Source organism: Pseudorca crassidens, chromosome 15 (genome assembly GCF_039906515.1).
Source record: "Pseudorca crassidens isolate mPseCra1 chromosome 15, mPseCra1.hap1, whole genome shotgun sequence".
Classification (NCBI taxonomy): domain Eukaryota; kingdom Metazoa; phylum Chordata; class Mammalia; order Artiodactyla; family Delphinidae; genus Pseudorca; species Pseudorca crassidens.
This window is the reverse complement of record NC_090310.1, coordinates 7935589-7953062: the sequence shown is the minus strand read 5'-3', so window position 1 is coordinate 7953062 and position 17474 is coordinate 7935589. Positions and strand designations below refer to the sequence as shown.

General features: G+C 50.4%; 1 protein-coding gene across 7 annotated transcripts in view; it reads right to left on the bottom strand.

Annotated features, from left to right (window-relative positions):
* CUX1 (cut like homeobox 1) overlaps nucleotides 1-17474 on the bottom strand; it is a 372800-nt gene that overhangs the window by 129107 nt on the left and 226219 nt on the right. For all 7 annotated transcript variants that reach the window (XM_067705821.1, XM_067705825.1, XM_067705824.1 and 4 more), the window contains exons 5-8: nucleotides 14732-14869; nucleotides 10131-10254; nucleotides 5976-6052; nucleotides 4449-4515 (exon numbers count right to left, since the gene is read on the bottom strand). In XM_067705821.1, the coding sequence (XP_067561922.1) occupies nucleotides 4449-4515; nucleotides 5976-6052; nucleotides 10131-10254; nucleotides 14732-14869 (406 nt within the window). The remainder of the gene's footprint in view (nucleotides 1-4448; nucleotides 4516-5975; nucleotides 6053-10130; nucleotides 10255-14731; nucleotides 14870-17474) is intronic.

Genomic DNA, 17474 nt, shown 5'->3' with positions numbered 1-17474 from the left:
TCAATTAGCTTATCCAGGGACACACAGAGGGTGAGCGGCGGGCCCCGGCAATCCACTCAAAGCCCGCCTTCCACAGGGCCTCCCCCATCCCCTTCCTGCATTTTCTGTCAACACATTTTTTTAAAAGCCCTCCTTTCGAAGGGAGAAGATAACACTGTTTTGAAATGTTTTAAGACCATTTGTGAGATTTGCCCCTGGGGGGCTTATATTCGTAGGTATTAATGAAAAGCTGTCTAGTCTAAGACAGGGTACGTCAGTCGGGCCGGAAGCAGATGGTAAAGTGACAGACCTTTCCCAGAAAATGAAAGCGGGGAGGAATGCGGAGGGGGCAGCTCCGTGTGGGATGTCCAAGATCGAAGCGATTGTCTCCGAAGTTAAAAGAAAGTAGCAGTTATTATCTCAGGCCATTCTCTACATTTTTTGTGGCTTACTTATTCTGGGAACCATTTACAGTAAGGGTTTGGCCCTAGGCTGCCCTGTGGTAGCCGTCCATCTATTTGGGAAATGCCGATCCCCATCCGAGCCTCAGTCCAGCCCCTGCGCCCACCATGCCCACCTGCCCTGGCAGATCCACCCGCCGGAGCTTGGGGCTGGTCCTCCAGGAGATCGGCCTCGCCGCCTGGTGTTTTCACAGAGGGCGCTCCTCCTTTGCCTCTAGCAACGCCTCAAACCCCTGGTCATCCCTTTCAGGAAGGCTTCCTCCAGTCCCTTCCTTTGGCTCCAGCGGGGTGGGGTCGTGTGCACTGGAGACCCGCCATCCCCGGCGCCAGCTCCCTCTCCCCCTGCCCCTCCCCTGGCCGGGGAGGGGAGGAGGGTAAGGTCAGGGGTTGCTGGCGCTGCCGGGATCCCCATCGCCTCCCAGAGGTCACAGCTCCTCTCCAGGTGGCCCCTCCAAACGGAGGTGGGGTGAGGCCCGGCCAGTGCTCGCTCAGGGTGCCCGGACCCCGCTGGTCTCCCTCGTCCCCGCTGTGTCCACGTTAAACTCTCTTCTGACCGACATAGCTAGAGTGGGCTGTCTTCTGTGGACACCCTGACGGCACAGGTGCTGCGCTAACTAACGTCCCCTCCATCACAGCAGGGGTCACGCTGGCTCACAACAGCTTTTCTCCCCCGCACCCCTCCCCGAGGAGGCCTCCAGGAATGCTAGCGCCGCTGACGAGTGGCTCTGAGGTGTGCCCATGAGGCTCGCTCTCTCTCTGCGCCCACGTGCACGCCACACCTCTGCCTCCCCGCCTGTCTGTGGAGACAAGGACCTCCTGCTATGATCACAGGAGGGGACACACCCCGAGAGCACCCATGGCCCCGTCAGCAGTTGGTAACAAGAGCCACAGCCCAGAGGCAAAGCATTTTACGTGACAGAACAACTGACCCCCATGCTTTTTTATTCCATTCTCCGTTTACTCTAGTTCAGTGAAAATGAGCAAGTAACGTGTGGGTTTTCACTCATCTGGATTTGGAGGGAAAAGAAGCTTTCTGGACTCAAGATACGCTGATGTGACGGGAAACAGTCTAGAGACATTTCTCCCCGAGCCCTGTCCACCACCACCGCTTCTCGTCAAAGGCCGGCGGGCTCAGAGCTCAAGGAGAGGTCTGGGGGCAGGAGGCCCGGCCTCTGGTGCTCCCCTGGGTAGCCCTGCTGACGCAGGTGACCCGAGATTTAATGATCTTACCTGTCAGATGACAGAGCTGGCGGCTTAGAAACAGCCCAGGGTCCCTGCATCTATAGATGGTAACTTAGGACAAGACTGAAGACTGAAAATCAGCCCGACATCTCCAGGCACCTCTGACCCCTCCCAGGAAGCAGGATGACCTGGGAGCAGGTGACTGAGCTCTTTGCTGGCTGAGAGACGGGAATCATCCCCAAGCATCACCCTGGCCCCGAGCACAGGGAGGCAGGGAGAGGGTGGGCACAGGGACAAGATGGCCCCTCCTCCCTCTCTCTGTCTCCCAGGCACTCCTGGCCGCCACGTGCCCTCCCTAGAGAAGACCTACAGCTGTGAGCTGGGGAAGGTTAAGTCCTTCCTAGACGGCTGTTCTCGGTGCCGTTGCTGCCTCGAGCCCTAAGGCACACCAGTTACGTGGACACAAATTTTCTGTGTGGCTTTTTGGAAGGCCAAGAAGGAAGGAAGAAGTTGTGGCTCTCAGCCAGGGCCCAGTACTTAGCCATCATATGACAGGTGGCATTCCTGGCTGTCAACTCCCAATAGTTTCTGCAGATGCTTGGTGTCACCAGGCGGTAGGTGCCCCCCCCCCCCCCGCCCCGTGCACGCAGGGAACACGGCGGGAGACACTGGCTTCTGGAAGTTGAGCTCTGGTGACAGTCTCTGAGCAGAGGCTTTCAAAATGGTTTTTGACTGAGATGCACAGGAAGAACTACATTTTATGCGGTGGCTCAATAACTCTGTACTTTCAGATTTACACACGAGCTAAAAGGGTCACAAAATAATGCCTAACTTTACTGTGTGCCACGAGCCATGACATTTTCTATCCTATTCCATTATTTTGTTTTATATTCTATTTATTACCCAACTAGCCAGTCGCCACTCGCTAAAGTGACTTGGCGATTGTGACCCAGTTTGAAAACCATGGGCTTAGACGGGCTTAGAGGTTGCGTTCACAGAAGTTTTTTTAAAGTGTATAATAGAGCCAACTTTGGTTGACTGTAGATATGCAAGATGTATCTATGCCTTTCAGAAAGAGATGTGGTTTAACAAAAATAAATTAACAGAAACTAATGAAATAATCCCATTTATCACCCCCAAAGTCATCATGAATTTTGTCAGCAAGTAAGATGAGGTGGATAAGAGTGAATGAATCAGGGAACTAGCACAGCAACTTCAGATCAAAGTCTTTTAGAAAAGAAATGCTATAAACTTAAGGCTAGAGCTATGTATCAGACTAAAACATTATAATTAAAAAAATCGAATTTACTGAGAAAAACAACCTACATAGTAGAATAAAGTCCAGGCGGAAACAGTAGAAAAACAAGGATGACACGCGGGCAGAAGAGGGAACCCGCACACGGACACCGAGGAACCCCAGGGTGACAGCAGCTGGCGTGGTGCCTCGGAGGGTACGTCTTGGGAGGTGAGGAACTCTCAGGCTGTGGGCTCAGAGGGGAGGGCGGAGACGCGCGCCTGCCGGCCCACTGACAGTGATGCCCGGGGTCGGAAGCGTTAATACCAGAACCACCAGTTTTCAAAGCGCAATGTTAACGGTCACGGGACCTTAGAACCGGCTCTTTCTGTACCACCTGAAGTCTCATTTCAGCACACCGAGACGGGACAGTGATCTGGCGGGGTCCCCCGGGATTAGACATGCCAACAAGTCAGCCGGAGTCGCCAAGACGGACCAGGATGTTTTAGTCTTTGCGCAGAAGATCTCTGCTCATGATCAAAATTGGTTCTGACCACCAGACCTGGGTAGCTGGGCTCTCAAGATCTCGAGCTGCTAAACAACCCAGAGCAAAGGTCAAGGGCCGCCCTACTGCCCCCTCAACGTGCCCTGAGAGCAGCTGGCCCAGCAGCAACCTCAAAGGCCAAGGGCAAAGGTGATGGGACTGAGGGGTGCAGAGTACCAGAGCCCCACACGGAGCAGGCGCCGGGGAGGAGGGCGACGCTGTTCAGAGCCACCTCCCCACTCGCCAGCGCCCACTGAGGCCCGGTGTGAGCACAGCAGGAGATGCTTCTCACTGGAGACACAGCTGTCAGGGCTGGGGTGGGGTGGGTGTTGGGGACGCATGGGTTTCTGGGGGAGGTGGGACAGGAAAAAGTTGTTCGGACTCTAGCCTGGTGTTGTCAGGGGATGATCTGTTGCTCCTTCATCTTTCTTGATTTACGTCAGCATTATTTCTTGCTTCCTGGTGTTCTGCGTGGAGGGTAGGCTAGCCACAGCGTACCCGCAGTGCATCACTGATTTCCTCCCCACAAGACCCTTGTGTGATACACCTGCCCAAAGATACACGCCCCCTCTGGGTGTGTCCGCACTCGGACGCCCAGCACCATAAGGTGGGATTTGAACAAATGCACCTGTGTGGGAGTGAAGGCACAGGTAAGAGGTGATGCTACTGGCGCAGACCAAGCTCCGCAAAATGTCCCAAGTATCACATCTTCTCTACACTGGCTCTTTTTCAAACTTTCTTAGACAAAGGCACAGTGGTGGCCAGGCTTCACAATAATTAAGGAAAGAAGTTTCAGTTGGAAGGCTTGTTCTGAGAGCACCAGATAGAGCTTACTGTCACATCTTGGGTTTTAAACTGATGCAAGCAAGTCATGGGAATGAAACCCTGTTCCTTACGGCAGCTCAGAGGCCGAACATCTTCGAAACCCCGTACCGCTTTGCAAAGTCAATAAACAGGAGGGTGACGCAGGGAAATCTTTCATGGATTAGCAAAATCGGGTGACACCTGACCAAATAATGCCAATGGAGGGAGCCAGGCAGAGACTTACTTGGCGGTAATTTCTTCATCATATTTGGTTTTCAGGTCAAATAATTCTGTTCGAGTTTTTTCCAGCGCTGAAAGGCAGAGGACATAAAACCATAATATACTAATTGTTCACATTAAGTCAGAAAGAAAAAGTATACATGTAATACATTCTCATTTCAAAGGAGGCAAAGATTGCAAAAGTATACACAGCATCCAACAGAAAAATCCCCTTCCACTGCCACCTCACCTCACCCCATGTGCCTCTTCTGAGATAACCACCGTTACTAGTTTATTGTGTAAGTTTCTTGCTTTTAAATAAACTTCACTATTTAAAAAATATTTCCATACCTAACTGCATACATATTTAAGTGTATGTGTGTGTATATATATATATTTCACACCCCTCCCCCTTCATAAATAGGATGATACCAAAATCTTCTGAGATTTGCCCTTTGCCCTTAGCAGGCATATGGACATCTCTCCATGCTGGGACATTGGCAATGACAGTAACAACTTAGCTCTTGTACAGGGCTTGCCACACGCCCGGGGAGTCAGGACACCTAGAAAGGAACGTGCTGGGTAAAGAGCACGGATGTTTCAACTTCAGATAAATCTCACTCGGCTGGCCTCCCAAGAGTCGATTTACATCCACGTCAATACTAAGAGTGTGACTATTTTCCTATACTTCCACCAACACTGTAAATTATCAATTAAAAAAAAAAATTCGACAGTCTGACAGGCAAAACAATCTTTTACTGATTTAATTAGCATTTCCCTGCCTGTTCAAAATTAACATTTTTTCATATGTGTATTGGCCGCGTGTACGTCTTCCGCAAACTGCCTGTTTTCATCCTTAGCCCATTGTTCTCCTGGACGGTTTATCTATTTTTTTTTGATTTGTAGGTGAGCTTTACATTCTTTGGATATTATTTGACTGTGAATTTGTTATGATTAGTTTCTCCCACTCTGTCACTTGTGTTTTTTTAAAACTTGGACTCTGATGTCTTCTGATTTTTTTCCCCACATTTAAATTAAATATATAGCGCCATTTCTCTTTCAGAACAAAAAGAAAAAAGGCAGGAAGAAGTTCAAAGAAGCGATGAAAACTCAAGCATAACCTTTTTTGGCATCTAAAGTTTTAAAGGTCTGCTATTACTGTTCTCCTTAACTTCACAGGGTAGAAATAAGGGGTTTTTTTGCCCTCATTATTGCTCCAAATGAGATGTCAGCCCTTGACAGTTTGGTGATTTAGACTTGTTTGTTGGAAAAAGAGCAGGAAGAAAGGATGGCTTGTGGCAGCGATGCAAATGGGATTCAGAGCCTCCCACCTCAACGACTCAGTGTGGGTGACTCATGCAGTCGAGGTGGGGAGCTGTGGAGGAGGGGGTCTGAGGCACGCTGGGGCGAAGGCTCCCTCCCTCCTCCAGGCTCACCACAGCGGCGGCGGTGACAGGTGTCAGAGGGGACCTGGAGGGACTGGGAGGTGGCGCAAACCTGCCCTAGGTCAGCCCGGCCTGTAGCAGCTTGACCGGCAGGCAGAATAGCACACCTGTTTGCAGAGTCTGGACTTTATGTTCGGCTTCTTCCAGCTTTGAGGTGGTGGACATCTGGGTCTCCTGCAGTTTTCTGCAAAGGAAGAGGAAGAAGCCAGATTGGTCATCTTGTTTAGCAACTCACACATCTTGTGTGTTCTGGAGCTACGGCGATGAGCCATCTTCGCACGGCTGGTGAGAGGCTCGCGGCCGGTTACAACTCGTAATGCCAGGAGCCCTGATGCCTTGCTCTTTAACACCCAGACTTTGTACCCGCACATCACACGAGGGGAGGTGTATTTCCCGTGGGACTTGACGTGAGGCAACTGATCTAGAAGGTTATCCTAAATGTAGCTTGTTCTTGAAATGCCAGATATTAAAAAAAAAAAAGGAAGAAAAACCATCATCACGCACTCATTGTTTCCTGAAGTTAGCCCAAGAAGAACGATACATTTACATTTTGCTGACACAATGAAGGAATTTGCTGGAATAAAGGATGTACTGAAGAGATTCGACAGCTGTTCCGTTTCTGTTGGAATGGAATGCAAATGCAACTCTAATACCTAATGGGGACATGCGGAATGTTTGCAGCCACATTCCACGTATTTATATTTCCCATGATCTCCAAATGAATTCCCTGGTCAATAAATAGCATTCCTTCCTCCTCATCGGCAGAAAAATCTCTAAAAATAAGTTTATTATTTTTACATCATATGAATATAACACATGCTCTCATAAAGAAGAAACCTGGGAATACGGAAAAGTAGAAATGGTACAGTTAAAAAAGGCACCCAAATTTATGGAAATCTATGGAAAAGCACTGCTTGCGCTTGCATATATTTCAATTATAAAACTAATAAATGCTCTGCGTTAAAAAAAACCCAAAAAAACCACCACCACAAATACCATAAGAGCATGGAAGGTAAAATGTCCTTTCCCTTGGGCTCCACCGGCACTCCTCAAAGTTCTTTTGTAGCTCTCTAGAATTTTTCTTTACTTTTTTTTTTTAATACAATAAAGGGCTTCCTCATTTTTTTTTCTTTTTTTAAAATAAATTTATTTATTTATTTTATTTTTGGCTGCGTTGGGTCTTTGTTGGGGCGTGCGGGCTTTTTCTAGCTGTGGAGAGCTCTTTGTTGCGGTGTGCGGGCTTCTCACTGCAGTGGCTTCTTTTGTTGCGGAGCACAGGCTCCAGGTGCGTGGGCTTCAGTAGCTGTGGCTCGCGGGCTCAGTGGCTGTGGCTCGCGGGCTCTAGAGCGCAGGCTCAGCAGTTGTGGCGCACGGCCTTAGTTGCTCCGCGGCATGTGGGATCTTCCTGGATCAGGGCTCGAACCCGTGTTCCCTGCATTGGCAGGTGGATTCTTAACCACTGCGCCACCAGGGAAGTCCTAGAATTTTTCTATACGTATAGAAATACAATGTAATATGTAACATACTGTAGCATAATATAAACTCAGATGTGATATGTTATAGTGTAATAAACACTCCCCGCCCCTTTCTTTTAATACTAAAGGGATCAGAGCACACATGGTATCCTGCAGCTAGCTTTTTCACTTATCTCCGTACTGTGGAACTGTTCTACCCCAGCATATATAGTTCGTCCTCATTCTTATTAAACAACTGACTTAACCAAGCCTCTATGGACATTTAGATGGTTTACCACCCGTTTCTACTGAACAATTCCACAATGATCATCATAGGTACTGGTGCATAATTCTGACAGTGAATCTGTTGGATAAAATTCTAACAGAGGAACTACACTGGTGAAAGGGTATGTGCAACTGTTTTTGTTGTTTTGATAGATATTGAGAAACTTTCCAACAAAAAGCCTCACCAGTTTAAACTCTTGCCAACAGCATTTGAGAGTGTTCTGCTGTGCCAACACTGGATAAAATTAAACTTAGTTTTAGTCTGGAGTAAAGCTGAGAATTTCTCTTTGTATGAACTGTCTGCTCAACTCCTTTACCCATTTTTTGCAGCGCTGGGTTTTTTTCTTATTAATTTGTAAGAGTTCTTTGTTTATAAAGAAAATTAGCCCTTTTTCTTATGTGGTGCAAATATTTCTTCCCAGATTTTTGATGGTTTAAAAATGTTGTCCACTGTTACTTGTTTTCAAAAGTCTGTGTGAAATTTTAGGCAGCTGCACTTATGTACCTTTTCTTTTATGTTTAGAAAGATCTCTCGATTCCAAAATTATTAAAAACAAAGTAAATGCGCACGTTTTCTTCCAATATGTACATGATTTAATTATTAATACTTAAATCCTAATCTGTTTCAATTTTTTGGTGTAAAGAATGAGATAAAGATCTAGCTTCATCCCCCACCCCCAGTGGTCAGTTATTTGCATCTTTTAATATAATCAATCCTTTTACCTAGTTTGAAAAATCAACTTAATAATATTAAAGTCCCATAGAAATTTATTTCCCTACTTTTGTAACGCATAAGTTTGCTCTCTGCAGATGTAATCACGCTGTCTATAATTCAGTATCATGCATTTTTCACTTCGCATTATGCTGGATACATTTCTGGTGTAATTGCAAATTCAACAAAACTATTATTTTATAATGGCTGTATAACATTCCCGTTAGGGGTGGACACTTTTACGCACCCATTTCCTGTTGGCGAGGCATTTCAATGGCTTGCATTCCCCCCTCCCCTCCATTATCAGTAATATGGTGAGAAATCTCTTTGGGCACAGAGTGCTTTCCTAGGAGACATATTTAGTGCCAGTTCCACGTCTGCTGGGTCAAGAACCCACATCTGCTGGGTCACAGAACCCCGACTCTGTGGGGCTCACTTTCTTCCCAGGGGCTGTACCCAGCCCTGCTCTCCCAGCAGCGTAGATGCGACATCCCCTGTAGATCTGGGCTTGGCCCCGAGGGACTGGCTTTGGTCCTGCAGTGAGGGCTTTGGGAGGCCAAGTCTGAGCGCAAAGGGAGGCCAGGGCCATAGCGGTGGGTCAGGCTCTGCCCCCACCTCTGGGTACCTCGCTGGGAGAGTGTGGGCAGGTGCCTAATCTGTAAAATGAGATGGCCTGCTCCACAGGTCTATCCTGGGCACTTGCTGAGACAACGTCTCGAGAGGGCCCGGCAATGAGTGTAGAGGACATTCTTCTTCTTTTCTAAATGAAGCCAGTTTAACGGTGGCCCAGAGAGGCCTTGGTGATGCCCGAGATCTCCACGGAGCCTGCCTCACAGAAGTCCGAGCAGCTGCATTCCAAGTCCACGGGAAACACCCACAAAACCCCACCACGGGGCCCGCCTCTTAACTTGTAACCAGACTTTTAGTGCCTCTCGTTAATGGACTCACGTTTCTTCATGACAGGCTTAGATTTTTAAACCTTAGCGTCACCAGAGTTCTGAGAGATCTGACTTAATGCAGTTTGAATTGGTAAGTTCGACACTCCTATGGTTTTTATAAGAAATCTAACTTTCATTAAGTCATCACACTAGTGAAAAAGCAACTCATTATTTGTGGCAGAGTTTTGGGGGAAGCAGGCCCGTGGAAACCTAACACTCACAGCCCTTGGATGGTACATTAAGATATCTTGCTGATACTAACTCCTTGGTGTATGGAGCACTGTGAGGTAATGAAAAGAGGCAAGAGACAAAAAAAATTAAAAAAAAAAAAGATATTGTGTGTGTGTGTGTGTGTGTGTGTGTGTGTGAGAGAGAGAGAGAGAGAGAGAGAGAGAGAGACAGACAGACAGACAGACAGACAGACAGAGATGTTAAATATCAAAATTCACTTAAGAAGGTATCAGGAGCTCAGCATCGCCCTGGGTTCCCAGAGAAGACACACGGCAGGGGACAGTCCCACCCGTCTCATCTTACCTCGGGTACCACCCCTATGTGCCAACCACACACATTTTGTGCTCAAGCCCCGGCACCATGTGGCCCCGACAGACACGCCCTTTGACACACCTGACACTACCCACCAAAGGGAAAGACTGGTACATTTCACTCAAGGTCATCTCACAATCTCACAAATTACAGAACAAGGGACACCTTTGTTTTTCAAACAAAATTGTGCCTTAGAGCCCCTAGGATTTTGGTTTCCAACCTGGGCTTATTTCACAGGTCCATTTAAAAAAAGCTGTCTTGTGATGTGAAGTGTACAAGTAAAACGTTACGTCAGCACGCCAGTGCGTGCAGATCCCAACACGTGCTCACCTCTCCTTTTCTGCAAAATCATTTTGTAACTTTTGTTCCTTTTCGAGAGCTATGGTCTCGGCTTGGTTCTTCAGAGTCTGTTCATATTCTCGGATTTTCTCTTTAAGTGCTTTTATCGTTACCTCTGCAGAAGGGGGAAAAGAATACTCCAGTAAGAGAAGCATGGTTCCACGTGGCTATATACACTAGGCTTTCATAACCTAGGAGGATTGGTGTGTTTTAAACTTTAGCTCTTCAACTCTGACACAAAATCAATGGTTACAAGTCCCTTCGGAGACCTTTTACTCCCTAAATGTTAAATTGAACTTTAAACATTTAGGTTGAGGAGGATCAATGGACTTTGCTGGGAAGAAGAACTATGTCTCTCTAATACAACTTAAGAAAAAGAGGGGGGAAATCAACGGTAAAATACAGTATCATCCTATTGACGAGGCTTCAATTAGTCCTCTACTGAGGGGAGATTAATAACATTTTAGTGTGGGTTTAAGTACTTTCTTACAAAGAAAACGGTTCATAATTGTGCGTACATTTTGGAAGAAGCCTACTGACCTCCCTGGCCATGGGCTGCAGCTTTGCTGTTTCCCAAGTGATGAGACACACGGTGCGCTAAGTGGATGGGGCACCTGTCTCCTCGGCTGGAAGGGACCAGCCCCAGAGCCTGGGTGCTGAGAGCACCCTCCACCGGGGCCAGAGTCTGGCAGACCCAGGCTGCGTGTGCAGAACCGATGACGGGCCCAGGGGAGCCGCAGCTGAGGAAGGGGGAGTGCCAGAGGCGTGGGAAGCAGTGCTGTGTGACGAAGCCCTGCAGTGCCCGGTGTTCAGGACGCAGGGTCCCTTGGGGGTCAGGGCCGCCCCTGGAAAGCCCAGGTTCCCCCACCACCAAGTGCGTGTTTACAGCAGTTGCTTCAGTGACCCAAAACAGGAACACAAGAGCAGATGCAACGAACAGGGCAGGGTCCTAACTCAGACTCGTAAGTGGCTCTAGGGTGGGACCACTCCACCTGCTCCTGCCCCATTCACCCCCACCCCCCTGGGCGGGCCAGCCAGCCCCAGGCAGAGCACCGAGGCCCCGGCTCCAAGGCTGGTGGAGCTCTTGGGGGACCGCACCTGCCTGGGCGTGGGTCCATCTCGTGGGAGGCAAGGCTGAGTTTCTTGGTCGTCCCAGCACCTGACACAGTGGGTGCTCGGAAAGTGGCTGAGGCATGAGGCTGGGCTGAGCAGGGTGAGGCCTCGACGGGGTTGTGACAACGGGGCTCCAGGCCCACGCGACAATGTCGCCTGCCAGGTCTCTGCCCATGTAAGTGCTTGGACTGGCGGCCCTTGTTCCTTCGGGCTGTAGCTCACGTCAGCTTCTGCTCCCTGAGCTGCACAGACACGCCGGGCCGAGCGGGAGCCAGGCAGCCGTGGCTTGGCGCATAAAAGCTAGGGGCTCCTTCGTTAAGATAAGAAACTGGCCTTTTTCATCCAGTGGAACCAGAGGGTTCTCCTCAGAGGAGGAGACAGGGAATTAAGACCAATGACCTTGGCAGGGCATTTGAGAGACGAACAGGGGGCTTCCTGCCTCTCGGGCCGGGTGTTTGGGGCCTGGAAGAAACGCTCTGTGAGCACAATGGTTAACATGGAGTGACGGGGCCCAGGCTGGGAGGGAGCGGAACACGTCCAAAGCGGACACGACAGGTCACCTCTGGAAACATCTGCACATTCTTTTTAGTCGATGGTCAGTGCGGCTGTAAACACGCAGCACTTCTGCCTTGAGCAATGGGCTGGAAACATCTGGGCAGCCCCTGGGCCCTGGTGCTCAACCCAATGGGTTTCTCAGTGTGACCCATCTATGCTCCTTCCAGAGGAGTTTGGGGCACTAGCCTGGGGCTCCCACTCTGTCTGGTGGGGATCTGCCTTCAACGACAGATGCGTTGCCTGCGGGTGACACCTGTCAGAGAGCCAGCTCATGATCAAAGTAGGGTCACATCCAGCCCAGGTGGGCTGCTCAGTGAGCCAGGGGCGGATTTGTCCTGGAGCCTCGGTCTCTCCTCTGGCACCTGGGCCCAGGTCCAGGACATTGCCCTGGGCGTGTCCCAGCTGGGTCCCCTCCGTGTGAGCAGGGGAGAAGGGAGAGCGGCGTGGAGGAGAGGACACCAAAGACCTCTGCTCCCACGGGCTGTGCCTGGGCCCCGTTCACTCACCTTTACATGGAGTGGGGGAGAGTTACAGCATGTGATAAAGAAACTCCTGTCCTGCTCTAACACTTGATCCATCCACACTACAGCTGTGATGACTAAAACAAGTGATGTGCGCCTCAACCCCTTCCAAATTCAAATCATTTTTATACTGGGGAGAGAAGAGAGGAAAGCGCATGTTCCTGGCAGCGGGAAATCGGTAAAGACGCCAATAAACAAAGAGAAGGACGGGGGGCGACTTCCGGAAAAAGCCACAGCGCTGAGGTAAGAGCAGCTGGTATTTGCTGAGTGTTGGGAACAGCGCATCTCATCTGATCCTACAACAGCCCTTCAGGGTTAGTACGAGAATTCTGCCCCCACCCAAGAAAACGAGGCTTCAACAATGTGAGACCACTTGCTCCAGGTCACACAGCGAAGTGGTGGCAACCAAGGGACCCTGGCCCGGTCTGCTGGCCTTTGGAGCCTTTGTTCTTGAGTCTTGGACTCTGCATTTCTTTCTCTCGCTCTCCCTTTTTTTTCTTTTTTTTTTGCCACGCCACGTGGCTTGTGGGATCTTAGTTCCCCAACCAGGGATCGAACCCGTGCCCCCTACAGTGAAAGCGCCAAGTCCAGTCCTAACCACTGGACAGCCAGGGAAGTCCCTTAGGCTCTGCATTTCATTTAGAAATGTCCATCAGGTGAGGCCTTTGGGGAGGCAATGACCCTGCACTGGGCAATTGGCCCTGGGGCGCTGACAGAACAGAGGGGGGAAGGCGACCGCGTCCTACAACAACACCAAATCAAGCTGAAGGAGACCCAAGCGGTGGAGCTGCCAAAACAAGATGCCAGAGGCCACCGGAAGGACATGTGCAGAACCAGAATCCACAGGTTCTCTTTCCCCCGGGCGCTGGGTGGTTCTGACCAGAGCCAAGTCCCGCAGGGGGAAGGGAGCATTTCTCTCACCGGACCCCAAGCTCCTAAGTCCTCACCTCGCTCCCCAGCAGGACCAAACTGTCCCTTGTGTCCCACAGGCTCACAGCTCCCTGTGGGCCAGAACGAGGTGGCATCCCCGAGGAAGGGGCCCTCGGGCCTGCCGTCCTCACTGCCCAGGCCTGGACCTTCCTGCCTCTTCCCGGGTCCTTTCTGCGCACGACCCCTCCTTGCCAGCCGGTGTCCAAAGGTCTCAAAACCCAAGGATGCTTTTTTTTTTCTTTTTTTTGTTTGCGGTACGCGGGCCTCTCACTGCTGTGGCCTCTCCCGTTGCGGAGCACAGGCTCCGGACGCGCAGGCTCAGCGGCCCTGGCTCACGGGCCCAGCTGCTCCGCGGCATGTGGGATCTTCCCGGACCGGGGCATGAACCCGTGTCCCCTGCATCTGCAGGCGGACTCCCAACCACTGCGCCACCAGGGAAGCCCCAAGGATGCTTTTAACAATCGTCATCAGGGACTTCCCTGGTGGCACAGTAGTTAAGAATCCACCTGCCAACGCAGGCAACACGGGTTCGATCCCTGGTCTTGGAAGATCCCACATACCTCGGGGCAACTAAGCCTGGGCGCCACAACTACTGAAGCCCATGTGCCATAGAGCCCGTGCACAACAACGAAGACCCAGCACAGCAAAAAAAAAAAAAATCGTCATCAGGTAATTCTTTCTCCAGCCCTCAGAAGTCCCCCAAGCCGTTTGCTCTCTTTTCTGTCACCTTCCTCACCCACACCCCCAACAAAACCAAACAGGCCCACTTCTACTTGGACTTGGCTGAGAAACCTAGAGCGGCTGTCACATGGGGCAGTGATTTTCCTCAAGACGAGGAAGCCACGAGGTTCCCGACTGGGACACGTCTGGATTTTAGGTGTGGGAGAGATTTCTTTGTTCTTCCCTGACAGGAAAAGCCAGGCGACCTTTGCCCTCTTTCCTTGTTGCCAGAAAGCTGTTTTGTTTTCCTTCGTTAACTTCGTCACGAATAGCTGACAGTGACCAGGACGCCACGGGGCTTACGCGTGGGGATGTGGAGGCTGCGCCTAAAGCCTTACTGTATGGCCTCAGTTATTAAAGGACTTACTGGCTGTGACCCTTTGATCATAAGCTGGCTCTCTGACAGGTGTCACCCGCAGGCAACGCATCCATCTTTGAAAAGGCAGATCCTATCACATGATGATTCAGGAAGAACTTTAACAGAATCCTGATCCGTCCGGAGGGAGGGCAATACAATCATACGCAGTCGTTTTGCAGAGGTAAAGTTTTCCTTCTCAGTTGCTAAGCATTATTATTATCTCTCTTTCATGACTCTGATTCTTGCCCCACCCGGACTTTATGATGAAGGTGACAATCAGAGCTAGTTCCAACAGTATGGGGAAGGCAATTAAAAAAGAAAGAAAGAAAGAAAAGAAAAAAGAGAAGAAACGAAAAAGAAAGAAAAAGCAAGGAATGAGTACATTCTCCACCAACCTTGATTTTTCACTTCAGCAAATTCCTTGTTGTACTCTTCGAGAGTTTCCCTAAGTTTCTGGTTCTCTGTTTCAATGTCGTGTAGGCGCTGCACTTTGAGCTGGAGCTGCTGCCCGAGGTCCAGAGCCGGAACAGGATCTGCACGAGAGGGAAACACACGTCACCCCCCTCTGGACACATTCGAGCCACCTTCCTGGCCTCGAGGAGGCTGGGAGTAGGTCACCCAGCTCCCAGGGAGTCAGCTCCCCAAGGCCCCGCGGCTGGATGGACTGGGTGCTTCTCTGCGGCTGCTAAGGGATGTGCACGCAGACCGACCCAGTACATGAAAACGGGGTGGGAATGGCCACGGGCTCCCTGGGATTTGCCCACTTCCCTGGCCTAATGTGACACTTAAAGGATTTTCCATTCCCTGATCTGATAGGAAGAAAGATACACGCGGCGGCAAGGGGAGGAGCCCGGGAAAATCACCTATCACCTAGCGCCCACGCGGAGGAAGCAGCGAGTGGGAAGGTGCCGAAGGCCTCAAGTTTCCAATAATTCTTAAGAAGTTGGAAATAACACCTGATACCTGGAGAGCGTATCAGAATTTTCTGGCCATCACAGAACACTTTTACGGACATTTTCTCATTTGAGCCCCAGGACACTCCTGGGAGAGAGATGTGACACACAGATCATGTTCCTTTCACAGAAGAGGGAACTAAAGCTCATTGAGGCGGGGTGATGGGCCCAGGTTACCGGCTGGTTAGCTGGGCAGAGAGATCTCAAACCCAAGTCTGTGAGATCCAGTGACTGTCCTTCCAAAGAGGAAGGTCCCCTGAGGGGGCGGGCTCCCCTTTCTGTCACGGCCCTCCTTTACTGATGAAGCATGCTCAGGAAAGAGTCAGGGCTTACCAGCTAGTGATCTAAAGATGGGAGAACCCCGGGTTTCTGCTCTCGGTGGTTCTGTCTTTCCTCAGAGGCACAGCTGGTGACCCAGCTGCTGTGACCCGTCCTGCGCCAGCAGGCCAGCCCGCCAGGAGGCCACCACACTGCTGGTTATAGTACAAACAGCAGGAGAAGGGCATCTGGGCCAGTCATGAGAGGTCCTGCAGCCAATTCAATGTGCTCTCCACCATCAGATTCACTTACAGAAAAACTGGATTTGTGAGGGGAACCACTGACCGAAACCGCCCACCCCGGCCAGGCACAACAGTAGCCACTCGCATGAGTTCTCTTACAACGGGAGGTCCTGGTAAGGAATGCGGAACTAACCAGCTACCACCAACCGGAAGAATTCGGGCAAGGTCAAAAGGAGAGAGGCGACGCCAGTCCTTAAGTCCTACCAGCCTCCCAGAATCCTTGCTGGAATCCATCTTGGCTGAGCGACGGATGTGCTACCAGGAAGGACCCTGAGTCAGAGTGATTGGCCAGAGACAACCCGGAAACTCACCCCATCACCATAAAACCCGAGACTGGGAGCCACGTGGCAGAGCAGTGCTCCGGGGTTCCCTGTCCCTGCTGCTCTCCGCCCGGGCGCCCCTTCCCAATAAAGTCTCTTGTTTTGCCAGCACCTGTGTCTCCTCGGACAATTCATTCCCGAGTGTTAGACAAGAGCCCACTCTCGGGCCATGGAAGGGGTCCCCTTTCCTGCAACAGATTTGGACCTAAAATCGGACACTGCAGATGTGGAATTCGGGGTACAGGCGCGGACTTTGCCTTTACCATTCATTCAGCACAAAATGGAGAGACATTCAATGTTCTTCTGGCATCAGCTGGGTCTTTATTTTTATTTCTGCTGCACTTATAATCCACCTGCCGGGCCCCAGTGGGGCACTTCCTCTGGGACTCTGGGGCCCCGTCGGAGTAGAAGCATCCCCGAGTCTGCTGGGCTTAGAAGAGATTACGGAAGGTATTTCTGGTATGGACGCCAGCGTCACTTGTGAGACGGCTGCGAAGATTTAGTCTCCGGTTGAGGAATGCTAAACACAGAGCCCAGTGGATCAACAAGGGTATATATCCAGGCGCGCACTGAATTTTCAAATACCAGAGCAGTTCATTTTTCAGACCACCCTTGGTTCCTGGAGACGAGGGCTCCGTCTACCACGCCTCAGTCGGCGGGGCCACCAGGAGCCAGGAGCCAGGAGCGCTTTGAGGAGCCAGCGTCTTGGTGGGGTTTACAAAAGGCAGGCCCCGCGGCACGTCCAGCACAGCCTTTAGCACCGCCCATCACGCGAAACCCCGGCAGCCGGGCACTGATTCTGTGCGTATATACAGTTTATGACTACCTCATTGCCTTCTCATTTGTGGCCTCTCATTATTATTTTTATCAGCATTGAAATATTTATATTAAATTAGATTTCAAAAGCTATTTCGGGGAGACGGTTCCCTGTAAGTAGGAGCGGTAATAGCGCTACAGAATGGACATCCTCAGAACATTCCAGGTGCAGCTTTTTTTTTTTTTTTTTTTTTAATTTCAGTATCTTCTCTGGACACCTTCCCACCCCCACTCCTCTTCCCACTCCCCACATGGCCTTATGCTGGGCAAATGACGTGAAGGAGATAAAAGAGAGTATTGCCCGTGGCCCCGTCCATGTAGAACGACAGCTTTAACTTGAAACAGGGGTCAGGGAAGAACTGAGGAGAAGGAGAGCCACTGTGCTTCTATAGAATTCTATGAATGTTCATCGCTGTAGGTTTCCCAGCACAACTGCCAGTACAAATTATATTTTAAAGAGCTAAGCTAGTATGCTGCCCTCCATCCCCC